We start from the raw sequence: 16,781 nt of genomic DNA on the forward strand, positions 1-16,781 counted from the left end.
CGACACTGACTAGGACAGATTGACACAAATAAACAGCAGAGTGTACTTTTTGTTTTTTTATTTTTAAATGTCACCTTTCTCTAATATAGGTTACGTTATCCGTAGAATAATATCTCTTATTAAAATATTGTGTGTGTGTATATATATATATATATATATATATATATATATATATATATATATATATATATATATATATATACAAAAAAAAGAATTATTCACCGTCTTTGTTAACATCCAGAATTTTATATTAATTGACTTCTTCTTCTTCTTCTTCTTCTTCTTCTTCTTCTTGTTTTACAAAGCGGTTACTATATCAAGAATGCTATTTGTTTATTTTCCCCCCACAAACATTTAAAAAAATAAACATGAAAACATAAATGTACAAATGTGGTCAGTGATTTAGGTGAACTGCTTTCTATAATTAAAATGCTCCTTTTCTGGTGTGTTCCTGGGGGTACTCTGTGTTCTCTGTGCATGCTGTTGCATAAAATTTGAAAATGAAAAAAACATACCCTAATAAGAATATAAATATTTTGAAAATAGAAATTAATTAGAGGCACTATATGCTGCTCAAATGGGGCCCGATGTCGAAACTCCTTGGTTTGAATAAACAATCATTCGCAACGTTAAAGCTTGATTAATCTGTGTAGCCCCAAGTGCTTAAACGAAACAGAGGTTTACCAAAGTGCTCTTAGCTATTCACTTATAATTGGTGTATTCGGTCATCACAAGCATATGCGTTATAGTACAATAGACCGACTCTAAAAGGAACCTCGACAGCACATTAAACTAGCATTAGTTCTTCCAAGAAGTGTACTCAAGGTCATTCTGATCTCGATGCGCACACCTTTCCAAAAGCGCACACGTCTCCAAAAGCGCACGTTTTAGCTCACAAAAGAGTTGACATTGTTTGAGTTTTTTGTACAAGTGGTGTACATATGGCATCCGGGTTGCAATTAAATGTTTTAAGTTGTGTGTTTTTTTTCTCCTCCGGAGAGAAGTTTCCTTTTCTTCTTTATATACAGCCTTTTCCCGTGTCTGAACAAGAGGGAAGATTTCAATAGCTTGTCTGCCAGTTTAGGACAAATGGATGGCAAAAAGCTGGTCAGCGAGTTTTCAGTCTTTCATTGGCCTCTTCATTGGCCTCCTTCAAACAAAAGCTGAGGATGAAAATAAAGCCCCACCTGGTACTTCTGTTTGCTAAAATAATAATAAATAGATTTAATATAGAATTACAACAGATTGCAAAGTGGAGTAGTTGAGGAAGTATTAATCAAGGAGCTGAGGGCAGGTATCACCTGCTCTCGAGTAAGTCTCGTTTATTGTTAAATATTGTTAAATCGCGTTCGGACCAACTCTTTGCCGATATCTCCGATTTCCACAGCAACTGCTCTCCTGTGTTTGCCCATACTTTGCATAACAAGCAGGATATTACACGGCACTGATAAAAAATCGGACGACAAATCTGACAGCCCCAAACTCACACCTGTCTGCGTTATCCGAACATGGATCTGGCATCAATTGCTATTTGTAAAGCGGCGAGATTTGGTTTACTTTGGATTATTTCAAGGCTTTTTATAACAGCACGACAACATCCCATATCTCCCTGACTTATTTGTCTAGTTTATTGAAAGCATATGGTTATCAGATACCCTACAAAATACATATTTAGTTAGACTGTAGATGAGTGCTTTTGCGGAGATGTCGTCTACATTGGCAAATATTTTTTGTCCACAGAAACACACTGACGTCTGTCCTATAAACTAAGATTTATCAAGACTTATAGCAGAGAGTAAACTTAGGCCAATCATTCACCTTTGAAGGTCTTTTATCCTCAACTACGAATAAAGACAAACTGCGCACTGGCCTTAGTAAACAATTTGGAGCAATTTGGAGACCACAGGGCGCACGCCACTTTATTCATCCAAGTTGGAAAAGAAGTGTGTTTATTGTGTTGATCAGCAATTAGGCTGATATATCTCTTTAAAAACATCTTCACCCAAAGATATTTCTACATCATTTTTAGTCGAAAACAGACTATGAGCACAATTAAATAGGTTGGGTTTTTTTTTTGCGCATGACGCAGTAAATTTTAAAACAGGGTTTTAACTTGGTTAATCGTTAGGGAAAAAACAATTGTTGTTTTTCATGTAATCCTAACCTAGAATCATTTTCATGAGTAATTCTGTAAATGCTAATTTATGTAGACAATATCTTATCTTAATGCATTCTTATAAAGCATCGCAGGTCTCCAATGCGCTCTGATTTGGAGACGAATGCGTACAGACTACAATTAACCTAGTCGCATTTATTGACAATATGATATATTTATATGTTTTTCATCAATATATACTCTTGGAAAACAATTTACATTCTGAGCAAAAACTGTTATCATTTTGGAATAATGTGTTTGCAATGAGCCAAGTTTGCAATCAAATGACTTTGAAATTGCGCGAACCTCTATGTCAGAAAAGGACCAAAAATATAAAGTAATATAGTAGGTTAACACAAGAAAGTGCTTGAGCAAGTCTGATTGGTCATGAGCTCTCTACACACAATCCACACATGCAGATTGGATAAAAGGAACACAAATGAAGCAGAGGGCGCGTCACGTCCCTATTGTCCTTGTGTATTTATATACAGTGGATAAGATCTGTACTGAGTCTATCACTCAGCCCAGTAAGACTTGCTACTCTTTATAAGGTAAGATGGTATTGTGTTTAAATAGATTTATATTTTGATGTTAAGTGTTTTCTTTGTTTTTCCAGCATATTGACATATTGTTTAACTTTACAGCGTGTTCCCCAAGTCGGCGCGCGCATCAGTGGAGACAACCAAGGCACGTGCCTCTTACGTTCACTCAACTGGAGCAAGCATGACCAAAGAAAGGTCAGTCATCTCGACCGTCAGTGAACCCGACCAGCACGGCAAAGCGCCAAAAAATAATGCGTTTTCACTCACGCCATGCAGAAGAAAATCAATAAAAAGCCAGTTGAAGACAAAGCTCTCCGCTTGTGGAAATCGTAGGGCGAAAGCGAACGACAGGGAAAGACATCGTATGCACAATCTTAATTCTGCTCTAGACGCGCTGAGGAGAGTGCTTCCCACGTTCCCCGATGACGCCAAGCTAACAAAAATAGAGACCTTAAGATTTGCGCACAATTATATCTGGGCACTGACGGAAACTCTCAGAATTACCGAGCACGTGGGACACACACCAGGTCTGGATATTAATGATGAACATCCACATGCATCCGGTTCACTCACTTTATACTGCACCTCTGCAAGCAACTCTTTAGCGAGCTGGACCGGAGCGCAAACTTACTACACAGATCTGCTACTGGAAGAATTTGACTGCACTTTTATACAACATCTGGCATTTGGATGCGATAAAGACGATGTATTTATGAGTAAAGGATTTGATCGTTTTTCACACCAGGGCATTAGTAGCTGCACTTTGTGATGCTTTCACTGAATTAACGGGAATATCTCGTCTCTTACATGAACTTTTGCGCTTCACTCCTTCCCAATATTCCGTGTTCTGTTTTTTTTTTTTTTTTGCAATAGATCATTCAAGAATTAGATGTGTATACATTTCCACATTCAAATAAACTTTGAGGTGAAATAATAATGCTTTAATCTGTTATTTGTTGTAGATATTTACTCTGTGACCATACATCTTTTTATAGTTTGCCTTCAATACTCATACACTGTGTGGGAATTAATATCTCAAATTATAAAATAGTTAAGTTAGTTGTAATTATTGCAGTTTGGCTTAATCTTTTCACAGTCTTAGTGTGCTATTTTAAATATATTCAGTATTGTTAGGGCTGAAGTCACCAGTTTGCTGACACTGTAAGGGTCAGTTGCAACAGTGGAGCATTGCCTGGAGCAAATGAGATACATCCCTGGGCCTGGCCATGTCCAAGCCACTAGTTAAATGTGTCTCTATAGTTAAATAAAGGCCACATGATTACATATACATATGCTTATAATATTAAATCACTCTCTTTTTTTTTTTTTTGCAATGCCATGGATTTCATGTTAACATCCATTTATTTTGGCAAGTCAATGAGGTCATTTTAAAATAATCACTTATGCAGAAATGTATTCCCTATTTCAGAGTTTATAGGAGCAAACAATTTTATACAAATTTAAAACTCTTTGCACCACAGAGACACTGCATCATTCAGGAAGGATGTACAAATAATCTCTGAACTGAACAAATTCAAAACAATTTAACTGAACCCAAAGACAACAACAAAGGAAATGGCGAAGGAGTTGGAGTACCTCTTAATGGTAAATGTACATATTTTAGAAAATGTGTTGGATGTTTACAGAATACAGAAAGTCAAGTCAAAGTGTGGTGGCTTCTATACTAGAAAAGGCATCTGACAAAGTGGTATCCAGGGGCCAGTCAGTCACAGCAGGGTCAATGTGTTTGACATCTGCTATGCCTCATCATGTAAAGCCTCTGTACAAGAAGTACCAAACCAGGTGCATCACAGATAACATGAACCATAACCATCTCTATCTACAAGACACTCACTGTACATTCTTAAAAATTAAAAACAATGTAAAAATGTGTGCCGTACCTTGTTTGGATTTTTTTTTTACTATAAATTCTGATATAGTGAATAAATCTCTAGCAGTGAATGGTAATGTGTGGAGCTGCAAAAAATAAGATTCAAGGATTCTATGGAATAGGTTTCTATCCTATTTGATAAAACTTTAAATAATTCTTGAACCAAGTACCAAAACTGTTTACCTAACTTTTTTTTTAAATCCCTGGAATGTGATTACCCAGTTATGGCATATGCTCACTGGATAATTCACTGAAAAATGTTCTAAAACCCTAGTTTTACAGTTACAGACTCCCCCAGAATGGGTTTAAATATTTTAAGAGTGTAGATTCACAGGAGGTTTGCAACCCAACAATCAATGTTTAATTTTTTGGATGCAATTTTACAAATGTATGAGTCAATTTGACAAAAATGAATTTAATTCATCTTTCATCAGCGCATCCTCTTTGCCTTTCTGTGACATGGTAAATGTTAAATGTTGTGTTTACTCAGAAACAGTGAAAGATTGATATTATTTTTGCACTTCAGGACACAGTGGTCTGCTTCTACCCACGTCTCAAACAGTGGTTTATGTGATTTATACTTAAAGAAGTCAGTGAATTTGTTGTGTTTGAGTGCAGAACCATACCTAACCTTCAGTTTTAGTCCAATGATGAGATAGATAGATAGATAGATAGATAGATAGATAGATAGATAGATAGATAGATAGATAGATAGATAGATAGATAGATAGGATAAAATAAAATAAAATAAAATAAAATAAAATAAAATAAAATAAAAATAAGCCAATGCAGAAAGACCTTTTCCTCTTTCAGTTTAAAAATATATTTTGAGATAATAATAATCACATGATTTTATGAGGATGAAAATCAAAATTGTTTTGATCAGTAACTTCGGACTGAGGTTTGATAATTTGGTCAATAAATACAATCAGGATTTTAACTTCTCCAGTTTCCTTTATAAGAGCAAGAAGTTTGAAACTGTCAAATTAAGACAGAAAAAAACTAAGTTTTTTATCTGAAACTGAACCTCAGTTCACGTTTTAAATGGTAGTATATGATCACTTGCATTTTTGTTATTATTATAATGTAATTTGTGGTAGTCAGCTTACCGTGTTCAAGCGGATGAAATGATTAGGCAAAGAAACAAGCCTAAAACCTTTGTGTAGTTTCACACGTTTGAATTGAAATAATATTTTTATTGATTTGTTTAATATTTATTGATTTTTTTTAATTGTTCACAAAGAAATTTTTAAGCATTGGCCCTCTATCTGCTAAAACTGTTTATATTATGTATAGCCCTTATGTACTGCTTGAAATCCCTGAGACCACAGAGCCCCTTATACTTAACATTTTTACATACACATTTTTTAATCAGTTTGACTTTATGACCTTTTCTATTTTTATGGGAAATATAAGTAAAAGTTTGTGTGGACATGTGAAGGACCAGAAACCGATCAAGACCTTGATGCTTAGGTACACATATCTAGGACCTTTACAACAACAACAAAAGGAACAGTGACAAACTGTTTATCCCGATGTGAAGAGTAATGTGGAAGATACAATCAAAATGCTGACAGGTATGCCAGATATGCTGCCAAACATGGAAAAAAAAAAAAGAATGATATAGTTGTAACTCTTTTGCAAGCCTGCCTTGGCCTGCTAATTATGGCAGGAGTATACTAGTTTAAAAGTGAAGCAAATCTTTTAAGAAGCTACAATGTGTGATAAAACCTTCCATTTCCTTGAATCCTCAGGACTGATGTGTTCAGCAATGTGTTCCATACGTAACTGTTGAAAAATATCTTGTTGCTTTTAAGTCATGATAGCCCTTTCAAATCCTACAGAAATTATACACAATTAAGCTACATAAAATTAAGCAGTCATATTTTTATACAGGAAAAAAAAATCCAACTAGAAATCATCCTGAGGGGGAAAAAAAATCTAGACTGTGAGACTTATCCTTAATTTGACTGCTGGATTGTGAAAAGAAAAACAAGCCAGAGTTTCCCAAAGAGCTCTGTGAAATGGAGGCCAGGAATGTGACTTTACCTGTCTTGTTCTGACCCCATGCACCTGTGTTTAAATGCCCCATGAAAATGTGTTCTCTTAAATAGCTTTATGCATAAAGATGCAAATGTGATTAGAACTGTATATTAAAAGTCACTGCTGTCCAAATGTGTTTTTTTTTCAAGCATCATCAAGCCATTAATTTGAAATCCACAGTGATCAGAATGATGGCAAAATGGACTGGAGGAGAATTTCTTTGGAGCAGCTTGGTCAGGCTCATGAGAAGTATTACATAGAGGGGTGAGTGAGACTTCCCAGATCACAGTTAGATATGACCATTGGCAGGGAGACCCAGAGTCCAGTAAAACATTTGACTATTTTTTCCCTTCACATACAGCCTGTATGCTGTAAAACATATTCCATAATTTGCCCTAACAATAAATCTTTAAGGTAATTTATAAATTGCCTTTTCTAAAAGTTGCTATTGAGATTCAATGAACACATTTTCACGGTTAGGGAACTACTTTGGAATACGAAAGTAAGAAAACATTCCCTACACCAGCATTAACTGTTGAGAGGTGGACTGTTTTGAGTTAGAAGAACTTTAGTAGCATGTAGACAAGTTGGCATTAAAAGAATTTATTCAATTCAGTCACATTTATTACAAAAAATGTTGCAGAACAGAGATTGGAAACAAGGACATGATACTTTACATGAAATAAACAGTCCAAACATGAGATTATGAAATGATCTGGTATTATTGCTCATATATGTAGTTTCCAGAGAAAGCTGAAGCACTGAGATTTTTCCACTTTTCCAGGAATATGAAATTGATGGTCCCTAAATCTTTGACAATCCCAAAAGTCAAATCTTTTATAGTTACAGTAAATGTGCCAAAAAACATCAGTTTACCACTGTAACATTCACACTTTCCTTTATATGTAAGTGCAAAATTGTAGGCAATGTAGCACCTTGCCCCTTTAATATTAGCATTTTCGCAAAGGACCTGGAGAGAATTAAAGCACCAAAGCACTTGTTCCACTGCCTCACATATGGAATGTCTAAGAAACTGGAATGTCTTATATTAGAAGCACTTCATGAAGATATTCTCCTTGATTACGATGAGCACTCATCTAGTGCGTTAACTCGAGTTGCTGTAACTGTTTACTTTTTCCAAATACTGACAAAACCCAATGGGGGGGGGAAAAAAAAAAAAAAAAAACTATCTGCATGAAGTGTTTCCAAATTGCACAGAATTCCTCAAAACAGGGCAATGTGCAGTTTTTAAGCATCACTGGTGAAGCGTCTATTTTGGGAAGACTGTGACGACATCATAACCCTCGGGAGGGGTCACTCTCTCACGTGCGTGCTTCTCACAGTAAATCTTGTCCTCGACGAAAAAATGTCCTTTCTGTTTCAGGTTTGTTCCACAGTCAGTGCAGACGTAGCACTCAGGGTGCCGGAACTTATCTCGCAGTTTGACAAACATTCCCCTATGTTTAAAAAAAATGGGTATTGCATTAAAATATAAAGAACAAAAATAAATAGTCCAATTGAAATTTTAAACAAAGTTTTTAACGTAAATCAAACTAAATATTAAATAGATAGGAGAAGATAATGTATATTACACACAAGCCCATGATGCGAGTTCCACAACCTTCCACTAGGTGGCAACACCACCGCATGAAAGTTTTTTTTTTAATATTAAGAGTGCTTTCACACTGGCAGTTTAGTTTTAAACACGTGGTTTGCATGAACAATTTATAATGTGAAAGCGGTCGTGTGAATAAGGAAGTACACTGCGGTAACAAACCCGAGACTACCTGAAGGAGGTGGTCTGATTTCAGCTGCACTGGAAAAAGTAACCTTGCACATGTGTTTTAGCTGATCACAATATCATTCGTTTCCACAGCATACATGTACCATGAGTGGCAGGGGAATGTTGTGGGACAGAGAAGATGTGTGGTGCCTCACTGCACATAATAGCACCAAAAGTCAAATGTGTTCTACACATGAGATTGTGATGATGCAAGATCAGTGCAAATGTACTTGACATCGATAGAATCTGAAACCAGACCAACACTGCATGAGTGCCGGGAACAATCACATCCTGATTCAGATCTCAGCAAATGTCCCCAGTATGAAATCCACCAAAGGAGCCTTCTTATTTCAGATTACATCATTTTTTGTCTCCCCTCAAACACAATCTTAATATCATAAAAGTTAACTTACACAATCCCTGAGCCACATTTGTCACAGATGGAGAGTTTCTCAGTACTGCCCACGGAAGAAGCAATTTTTGTAGTGGGAGGTTTCACACTTCTAAATCCAGAAGGTTTGTCAGAATCACCTGTGCAAAGATTCAGAAAAGAAAAGCTACAGCTCCAAAGGTTTGCTATCCCAAAAAGGTGCCTGAGATCTACAGTATAGGTGTACAAGAAATGATGAGAAAAAGTGCAGTACCAGTCTCAAGGATCTCCTGCAGGACTTTGAATGATGCAGACTGACGTGGAGGCTCATTTGACTCTTGGTTCTCGTTCAGCATTTTATACACCTCGGAGTCAACAGCAATTGATGGTTTCTGCTGGACTGGCTTGGCGAGATCTGGACTGAAACCGAGCAAAAAAATAGGTAAACTATGTAATTGGCAGTGTAACAAAGAAAGATTTATATAGTAAAAATTATATGAATTTCAAGTTTCCACTAAACTAATTGCTTTTGTGGTGGACAATGTGATTACTGAGACTTGACACTAAGCAATTCTTACTTATTACTTGATTCGTTGGACGTCACAGTGGGCTTGGCACCACCAACAGCACTGTTAAAGTTCTTGATGTTATCAGAAGAGTACAAGCCTGCTGGACTATTATAGTGGCTTGTAACCACCTTGGAGCCTGGAGAACTGAACGGGAGAGCACTCCTGTTGTGAGCAGAACCAATGTGCTTCACTTCCTATAGAAAATGAAGGAAGTGGTCAGAGTGTCTCAAGAGAAAGTGCAACCAAAGTGATTAACATGGTTTAGAAACCACCTATCAAAAAAAGAAAGGTTCCGCTACAGCTACCAATCCATCCAAAAGCATATAAAATTAAATAATTTTAAAATGAACAGAAAATTGTGCCACAATTTTAAGAGTTACCTGCATCCAAACTTAAAGATGTTAAAATGGTTGTGTGTCCTGTAATAAGTCAATGATCCATAATGTGTAACACACACTATTTACCAATTTTTGGTAACAAATGATTAAGGTACATCTGTGAATCTAAAACACTAATAGTGTCTCTCGATTGGCTCCTAGTTCAATACTCCAGGCACTGATCAGGGAGTCGAACATTTTAAAAAGATGTCTCAATTGCAAAATCCTTCGAGTGAACTGGAATGTTCACTCCCTGAAAAAAAATCCCACAACACAATCCAAAAACCAGGGAGCTTCAACGCGCACTATGTTCTGTTACTGGAAATGTCATACTTTCTGATGCCTCTCAGCTCGAAAGCACGGCGGACAGACTCTCAGCCAACTTCATCATTAAATGTTGAGTAGCTTGTTCTCGTTGTTGTAGCTCTCAAATGATTGCTTAATATGATTTTTCTTCCCTTTATTTGACATTTCCAGCATAGTTTAACTATTACACTAGCTTGAAATGCTGCAAGGATATGTAGCACAACAATCGCTGCATGTTCATTAATGTACTTTACATGAAATAATGTCAGAAAAATAATCAGTACTGTCTGTTACTGATAAGTGTCAGTGGTGATGTTTCACAATTTGTGTATGTAGTCATGTAGACAGAAATTGAGTCAGTGTCCCAATGCGCAATGAGCCAGTGCCTGAACTTGTGAACATGATGTGCTGATTCAGGACCTAGAAAGCTGACTGAGACGCACCCTTAATGTCTCTAATATGTATCTAAATTAAATGTCTTCATTCAAAATCTTCAAAACCACAAACTCTACTAAATAAAAATAAGAGAATATGCATATAATAACGTGGTGTCTATCAACGGCTTAACTGATCTAAAGATTCAGTTGATATCTCTGCCTTAATGTAAGTCTAATAACACACCAAATATGAATAAAGCATTACGGAAATGCTAGAAGCAAATGCATCCTTTAAGCACATCAAATGTAGAACACTGTATAAAGTTCTGAACTTTTAAAACATTCCCAGTACAACTCTCCCACAAATGCATACTTCCGGCATTTGCTCACTCTTTGACCTTTAATTTTAGGTTTGCCTGCAGGAACTGGCAGAAACGCTGCATTACGTCTTGGTCTGGCTCATAAACCTTTGTCTCCATGGATATGGTTTGTTAGCATGTAAATAATGACTTCATTTTGTTCCCTGCCTTTGTTTGTTTTTTTTTTCTTGCTATGTAAAAAGGCTCTGTACTTTATGACTATCTCATTCTCTTCACAGGTCATTGTAAAAGGCCTGGCCAGGTCAAAGTTCTTTCCCGTGCTTTGGAATATTAACTACTGCAAGCAAGAATAATACGTACCTGCGATTCTGTTGCCAGATTCATCTTATATGGATGTGTCTTCCCATCTTCAGAGACGAGGGGAGACCACATTCTAGATTCTGATCTAAGGAAAGAAAAAAAAAGCACAGCCTCAATGGGGGAAAAACTCTTTGATAATACAGTAGACACAGAATGGCCCGATACTAGAGCAGGAAACCTCTAGTTACCTTAAACATGCATAATGACTCTTCATTAAGCATTTAATTTCAATATTGTTTACATTTTGAAAAGATCACTAACATTGTACGTATGAATAAACCCTAGCCACTGGGAGAAAAAGAAAGAAAAAGAAAAAGAAAAAGAATGCAGTCCACTAACCATCCAACAACACATCATATAGACTCACTCAATGATCTCTCTTTGGCTATTAGAGATTTATTGTGATGTGTACCTGTCTATGGAGAGCACCATTTCTTCCATACAACCCTTGATCTTATTCTGGGCTTCCAGGTGAGTCATTCCCTCCGTCGCCTCTCCATCAATAGCAAGAATAATGTCACCAATACAGAGGTTGGCCTGGGCTGCTTTACTTCCTGGGGTTACCTGGTGAATAAAGTGGGCACTATTCATTTAATCTGAGTTTTTGTATCGGTGCTGACTGATAAATAATCTGAAATGTTAGATGAGTATGTGTCAGATTCATCCACTGGCATATTGAAAGCTACAAAGCAATTTGATGCAGACTGACACACATGGCTACCTGCATATATTTTGGGCCCCCTGACAAGGTATTTCTCCATGTATAATTTTTGTTCCTAAGAATTCCCATTGGGTCATTGGGATCATGGAACCCAGATGTTGTGTGTTAATGCGGGACAGAAAACGTGCACTGAAACACAAAGCTTGGCTATTGGTGTTGTATTGAAAATAGGATTGGTGTATCACTAAATTTAGACCAGATGTTTCTTCTTTTTCTTTTTTTCAAGCCAGTCCACAGTTTAATTCTTAACACACACACACACACACACACACAAACAGCACTGTCAGCAGCATTACCTAGATCAGGTGTTTTTAAAGCTGTACCTGAATAGAAACATGGACTGGATGAGCCGTTGTTTAGAGACTGTTTTCAGATAAATAATGCACAAATAAACAAATATATAATTCACCAGTGCTAGAAGGTTTCTTGGTCATTCTTTCACTTGTCACAAGAGGATTTCCTTCTTAAAACGTTAGAGGAAACAAGCCTCCCCTTATCAGTAGTGTCCAAAACAACGAGTCATCCTAAGGCTTTGGCTTGTTAAACAACGAAGGTGTGCAATAAAACACACACACACACACACACACACACACACACACTAAAAAAACAAAAAAACTTTGACTTCACAGAAAAAATTTCCACTGAAGCGTCCACTGTTAGCTAATGGAAAAAGTGAGGGCTGTGTAATATCTCTGAAACCCCTTTCATGCTAGCGATATAGCCTACAATGGCATTACACTCATTATTCGGATTTCTTAGTACACACGGATTGGGGCAAATAGACATATCTCTAACTCCTACTTGTTATTATAGACCACAAGGAATCTGGCTCTTAATAATAATAATAATAATAATAATAATAATAATAATAATAACAATAATAAAAACTTCTATTAGAATTAGATTAGTCTAGATTAGTTAGCTAAATGAGCTACATGACTACATGTCACTTGTGGGAAAAACACTTCGCATAAAGGTTTCTCTAAAGTTAAATAAATAAAGAAAAGAAAACCTTTCTACAATAACTATAGCGCAGATAAAGAGCATGCTTTTGTGATACATTGTACTTACCCGTGAAATAGTCAGGGGCTGTTCGAAATCTTTACCACCGACCAGTCTAAATCCCCAAGGTCCAGGACCCTGCAAGTCAATCCGCAGAGGCATTTTGTTTTTCAATGAAAAACGCTTAATAACACACAGGACAGGTCTAATCCTCCCGAACGAGGTTTGCGATACAAAACGTGTAACTTTCGCTGTATCTTCAGTCTCTCAGGGCGGTAACTTTGTAAAAGTGGGGGACGGGGGCGGGACTTTCTACGAACAAGGGCCCAATGGAGTTTGAGGCTGAAATTCAAATGGCTTCCTATTGGAACCAAAGTGAACTACATTGGCTACTTTTATACCACATGTAGTGCACTTATACAGGGAGTGTGGCGCCTTTTGGGATTCAGCCTAAAGGTTTTGTTGCTGATAAGAACTAGTTTCCTATGTTTGTTTAGGGGAGGGACGTTACGTAATCCTATTGAAACTTACCATTTATGGTTAGGGCTCAAATCCCAGGATGTGGAATGTGCCACTCCCGACATCGAATTCCTGGCAACGATAGGCAAAGGCAGATTTAAACATGTTAGACTGTTGGTCATGTCCTGGACCTAGCAAAAGTTAGTGTAGACTAAAGCACAAGAAGGTGAAATATGCACACTGTCTGGTCTACATCTTTATGCTGAATGTGAAAATGATACTCAAGAATGCAGGAGTGTCAGAGTCTGGTCCCTAGAGGGCCACAGACCACAAAAATGGTATATTTTCTCTGGTCTAACACACCACGTTCAGTCCATGAAGGCCTTAGTGCTTAGCTCATAAGTTGAGTCAGCTGTGTTAAATGAAGCAGAATGTTAAACTCAGTTGCTGTGGCCAACAAGGGCTGGAGTCTGACACCACTGAAAAAACACCGATTCACCGATTCAGTTCTATGGAATCACTGCCCTGCACAGTTTCATGTTTTCCCTGGAAACAAATTATCTGGACAGCCACCAACTAACCAATCAGGGCAAAGATGTGTTGCTACTTGCCTGTGAAGTCATAAAGCTCCGTCTCTTGCACTAGCATTCAGAACTTCTAGCCTATACACTAGTATGCGTGTTTCACCTGGAATGATGGAGGCATTGCACCTTAAAAAATTATTTAAGGTACAATGCAACATAGCTAGTACACTGAAGCTACAATTCAATGGTCCTGGGTTTGATCCTGATCTTGGATTACTGTCTGGATGCAGTTTTTCATGTTCTCCCCATATCTGTACAGGTTCCCTCTGGGTTCTCCATTTTTCTCCCACTGTTCAAAAAATGTGCTAAATTACTGCTTCTTGTGAATGAATTTGTGAATGTGTGTGCATGGTGGCGTTGTCGCTGAAGATGAATGAATAAAATAGATCATAATTAGTTTTTCCAAACTTTTCTTCACAATTTTTTCACCTTCCAGATACCACCAGCCAGCTCTCCTCATCACACAACAGGTACCAACTGGTGAGGGTGCTTTCTGTCTGAGACATATGAAGCCAACTACTACACTATCTGCCCAATATCTGAAGCAATATCTGCCCTCATTCTCATACACGAGCTCAAAGTGACACTGTAGTTAACATGAAGAGCAAAAGTATGCCATCTTTCCCAGAGAACATGGCCATTTTTGGTCTCTTGGCTCCTGGTCACAGCAATTGCTGAGGCGTTTTCAGGATTCAGTCACAGGATTTGTGATTCACTCAAAAACTCAAAGTTTTCCTGTTAGACTAAAGTAAAGGGACACCACGTGCACATTTAAAGAATAGTAGCCCCTACTCTTTTTGTTTTTTAAGTTTCAGTACAACTTGTAGTTCATTCAACAAAAACTGTGACTGTGTTGGGATAAGGAAAATTCAAAACTTTTCAGAGCAGTGGGTTTCCAGGACTGGAGCTGAGAACTCCTGGATTAGAATAAACAGTTAAGACTAACTGCCTGAATAGGTGTAGCCTGTGAAAATATCTTTTTCTTTTGCTTCCTCTCTTGCATCACCTTTACACATGTTGTTGTATATACAAGGAGCAAGTGTTTGAATGTTAGATGCAGAAAAGTTCCCAAATGTTATCACCACTCAGGCATAACATTATGAGCAGTGAGAGGTGAAGTGAATAAGACTGATTATCTCCTTATCATAGCACCTGTTAGTGGGTGGGATATATTAGGCAGCAAGTGAACATTTTTCCTCAAAGTTAATGTGTTAGAAGCAGGAAAAATGGGCAAGAGCTAGTTTGACAATGGCCAAATTGTGGTGGCTAGACAACTGGATCAGACCATCTCCAAAACTGCAGCTCTTGTGGGCTGTTCCTAGTCAGCAGTGGTCAGTATCTATCAGTAGTGGTCCAAGGAAGGAACAGTGAACAGGCAACAGGATCATGGGTGGCCAAGGCTCATTGATGCACGTGGGGAGTGAAGGCTGGCCCGTGTGATCCAATCCAACAGAGGAGCTACTATTGCTCAAATTGATAAAGAAGTTAATGCTGGTTCTTATAGAAAGGTGTCAGAATACACAATGCATGACAGTTTGTTGTGTATGTGGCTTCATAATCTCAGACCAGTCAGGGTGCACATGCTGACCCCTGTGCACCACTGCAAGTGGCAACAATGGGCATGTGAACATCAGAACTGGACCACAGAGCAATGGAAGAAGGTGACCTGGTCTGATGAACCACGTTTTCTTTTACATCACGTGGATGGCCGGGTGCGTGTATGTCACTTACCAGGGAAGCACCAGATTACACTATGGGAAGAAGGCAAGCCGGTGGAGGCAGTGTCATGCTTTGGTCAATGTTCTGCTGGGAAACCTTGGGTCCTGCCATCCATGTGGATGTTACTTTTAAATGTACCACCTACCTACTCATTGTTACAGACCATGTACACCTTTTCAACGGCAACAAAAATGGTTTAGGAATGGTTTGATGAGCACAACAACAAGTTTGATGTGTTGACTTCAAATTCCCCAGAACTCAATCCAATCAAGCATCTGTGGGATGTGCTGGACAAACAAGTCCGATCTATGGAGGCCCCACCTCACACCTTACAGGACTTAAAGGATCTGCTGCTAACATCTTAGTGCCAAATACCACATCACCTACAGAGATCTAGTGGAGTCCATGTCTTGACAGGTCAGGGCTGTTTTGGCAGCAAAAGGTGACCAACATTTTATTAGGCAGGTGGTCATAAAGCTATGCTTGATCAGTGTATGTAACCTTTGATTTAAAAAAAAAAAAAACAGGAAAAGAGAAAAGGAGTAGCTTGTATAAAATGCATAGAATAGCTTCCAAAATGTAGCATTGACCTACATATTTGGAATTAATTAAAAAATGTCTGTAATGATAAGTGGTCTCATTTTCAGTATATTGCTATTTCATTCATCCTACCAGTGCACCTAAGCACAATTTTACTAACATTACCATCAACAAAAGCATTATATTTATTCAAATATCAGTTGTCAGCACATTTAAAGGAGACTTAAAGAAGAATATGTTTGAGAAAGTATTTATTTAGGTATTTAAATTATTTAGGTATTTATTAGGTATAAATATTTATTATTATTTTTCCCTTAAGGGAAAAAAGTATGTAATACTGTATAATTACTGGATGTAATATCCTCTTTCTGCCAGCAGAGGTCAAGGTCATCCTACTGACAGTCATGAACTCTGACAGTTCTAATAACTCTTTCATTTTCTACTCTCTCTTCCATTACACTGAAGTATAGCAGAAACATAGAACTTCAGTACTGAAGTAGTGTCTTAATGCGGATCAGTTTAGATTTTTATGTTTCAGTGTAATTTTACAATCTGGGTTTATTTGTTTGTCCATATAAAAAGCAAAGTATTGGTACTAGTTTAAGTGATAAATGAGTGTCTGTTTAGTTCAAGATATGAGCTATCCTTTAGATGTTTTTTGAG

General features: G+C 37.5%; 2 protein-coding genes across 2 annotated transcripts; one reads left to right on the forward strand and one right to left on the reverse strand.

The window, feature by feature from the left end:
- Positions 1 to 2,655: 2,655 nt before the first annotated feature.
- Positions 2,656 to 3,533, forward strand: neurog3 (neurogenin 3). The gene has a single exon (XM_058386720.1). It carries the CDS (start codon positions 2,879 to 2,881, stop codon positions 3,464 to 3,466), a length of 588 nt encoding a protein of 195 aa, XP_058242703.1. The 5' UTR covers positions 2,656 to 2,878; the 3' UTR covers positions 3,467 to 3,533.
- A 3,685-nt stretch (positions 3,534 to 7,218) lies between these two features.
- pdlim1 (PDZ and LIM domain 1 (elfin)) lies at positions 7,219 to 13,093 on the reverse strand. The gene is made up of 7 exons (XM_058386108.1): positions 12,886 to 13,093; positions 11,506 to 11,657; positions 11,094 to 11,178; positions 9,363 to 9,547; positions 9,059 to 9,204; positions 8,828 to 8,945; positions 7,219 to 8,088 (listed from the first exon to the last, which is right to left on the reverse strand). The coding sequence occupies exons 1-7, from the start codon at positions 12,976 to 12,978 to the stop codon at positions 7,902 to 7,904; spliced, it is 966 nt and encodes a 321-aa protein (XP_058242091.1). The 5' UTR covers positions 12,979 to 13,093; the 3' UTR covers positions 7,219 to 7,901.
- Between the last annotated feature and the right edge of the window lie 3,688 nt (positions 13,094 to 16,781).

This window comes from Hemibagrus wyckioides, linkage group LG03 (genome assembly GCF_019097595.1).
Source record: "Hemibagrus wyckioides isolate EC202008001 linkage group LG03, SWU_Hwy_1.0, whole genome shotgun sequence".
Taxonomy (NCBI): domain Eukaryota; kingdom Metazoa; phylum Chordata; class Actinopteri; order Siluriformes; family Bagridae; genus Hemibagrus; species Hemibagrus wyckioides.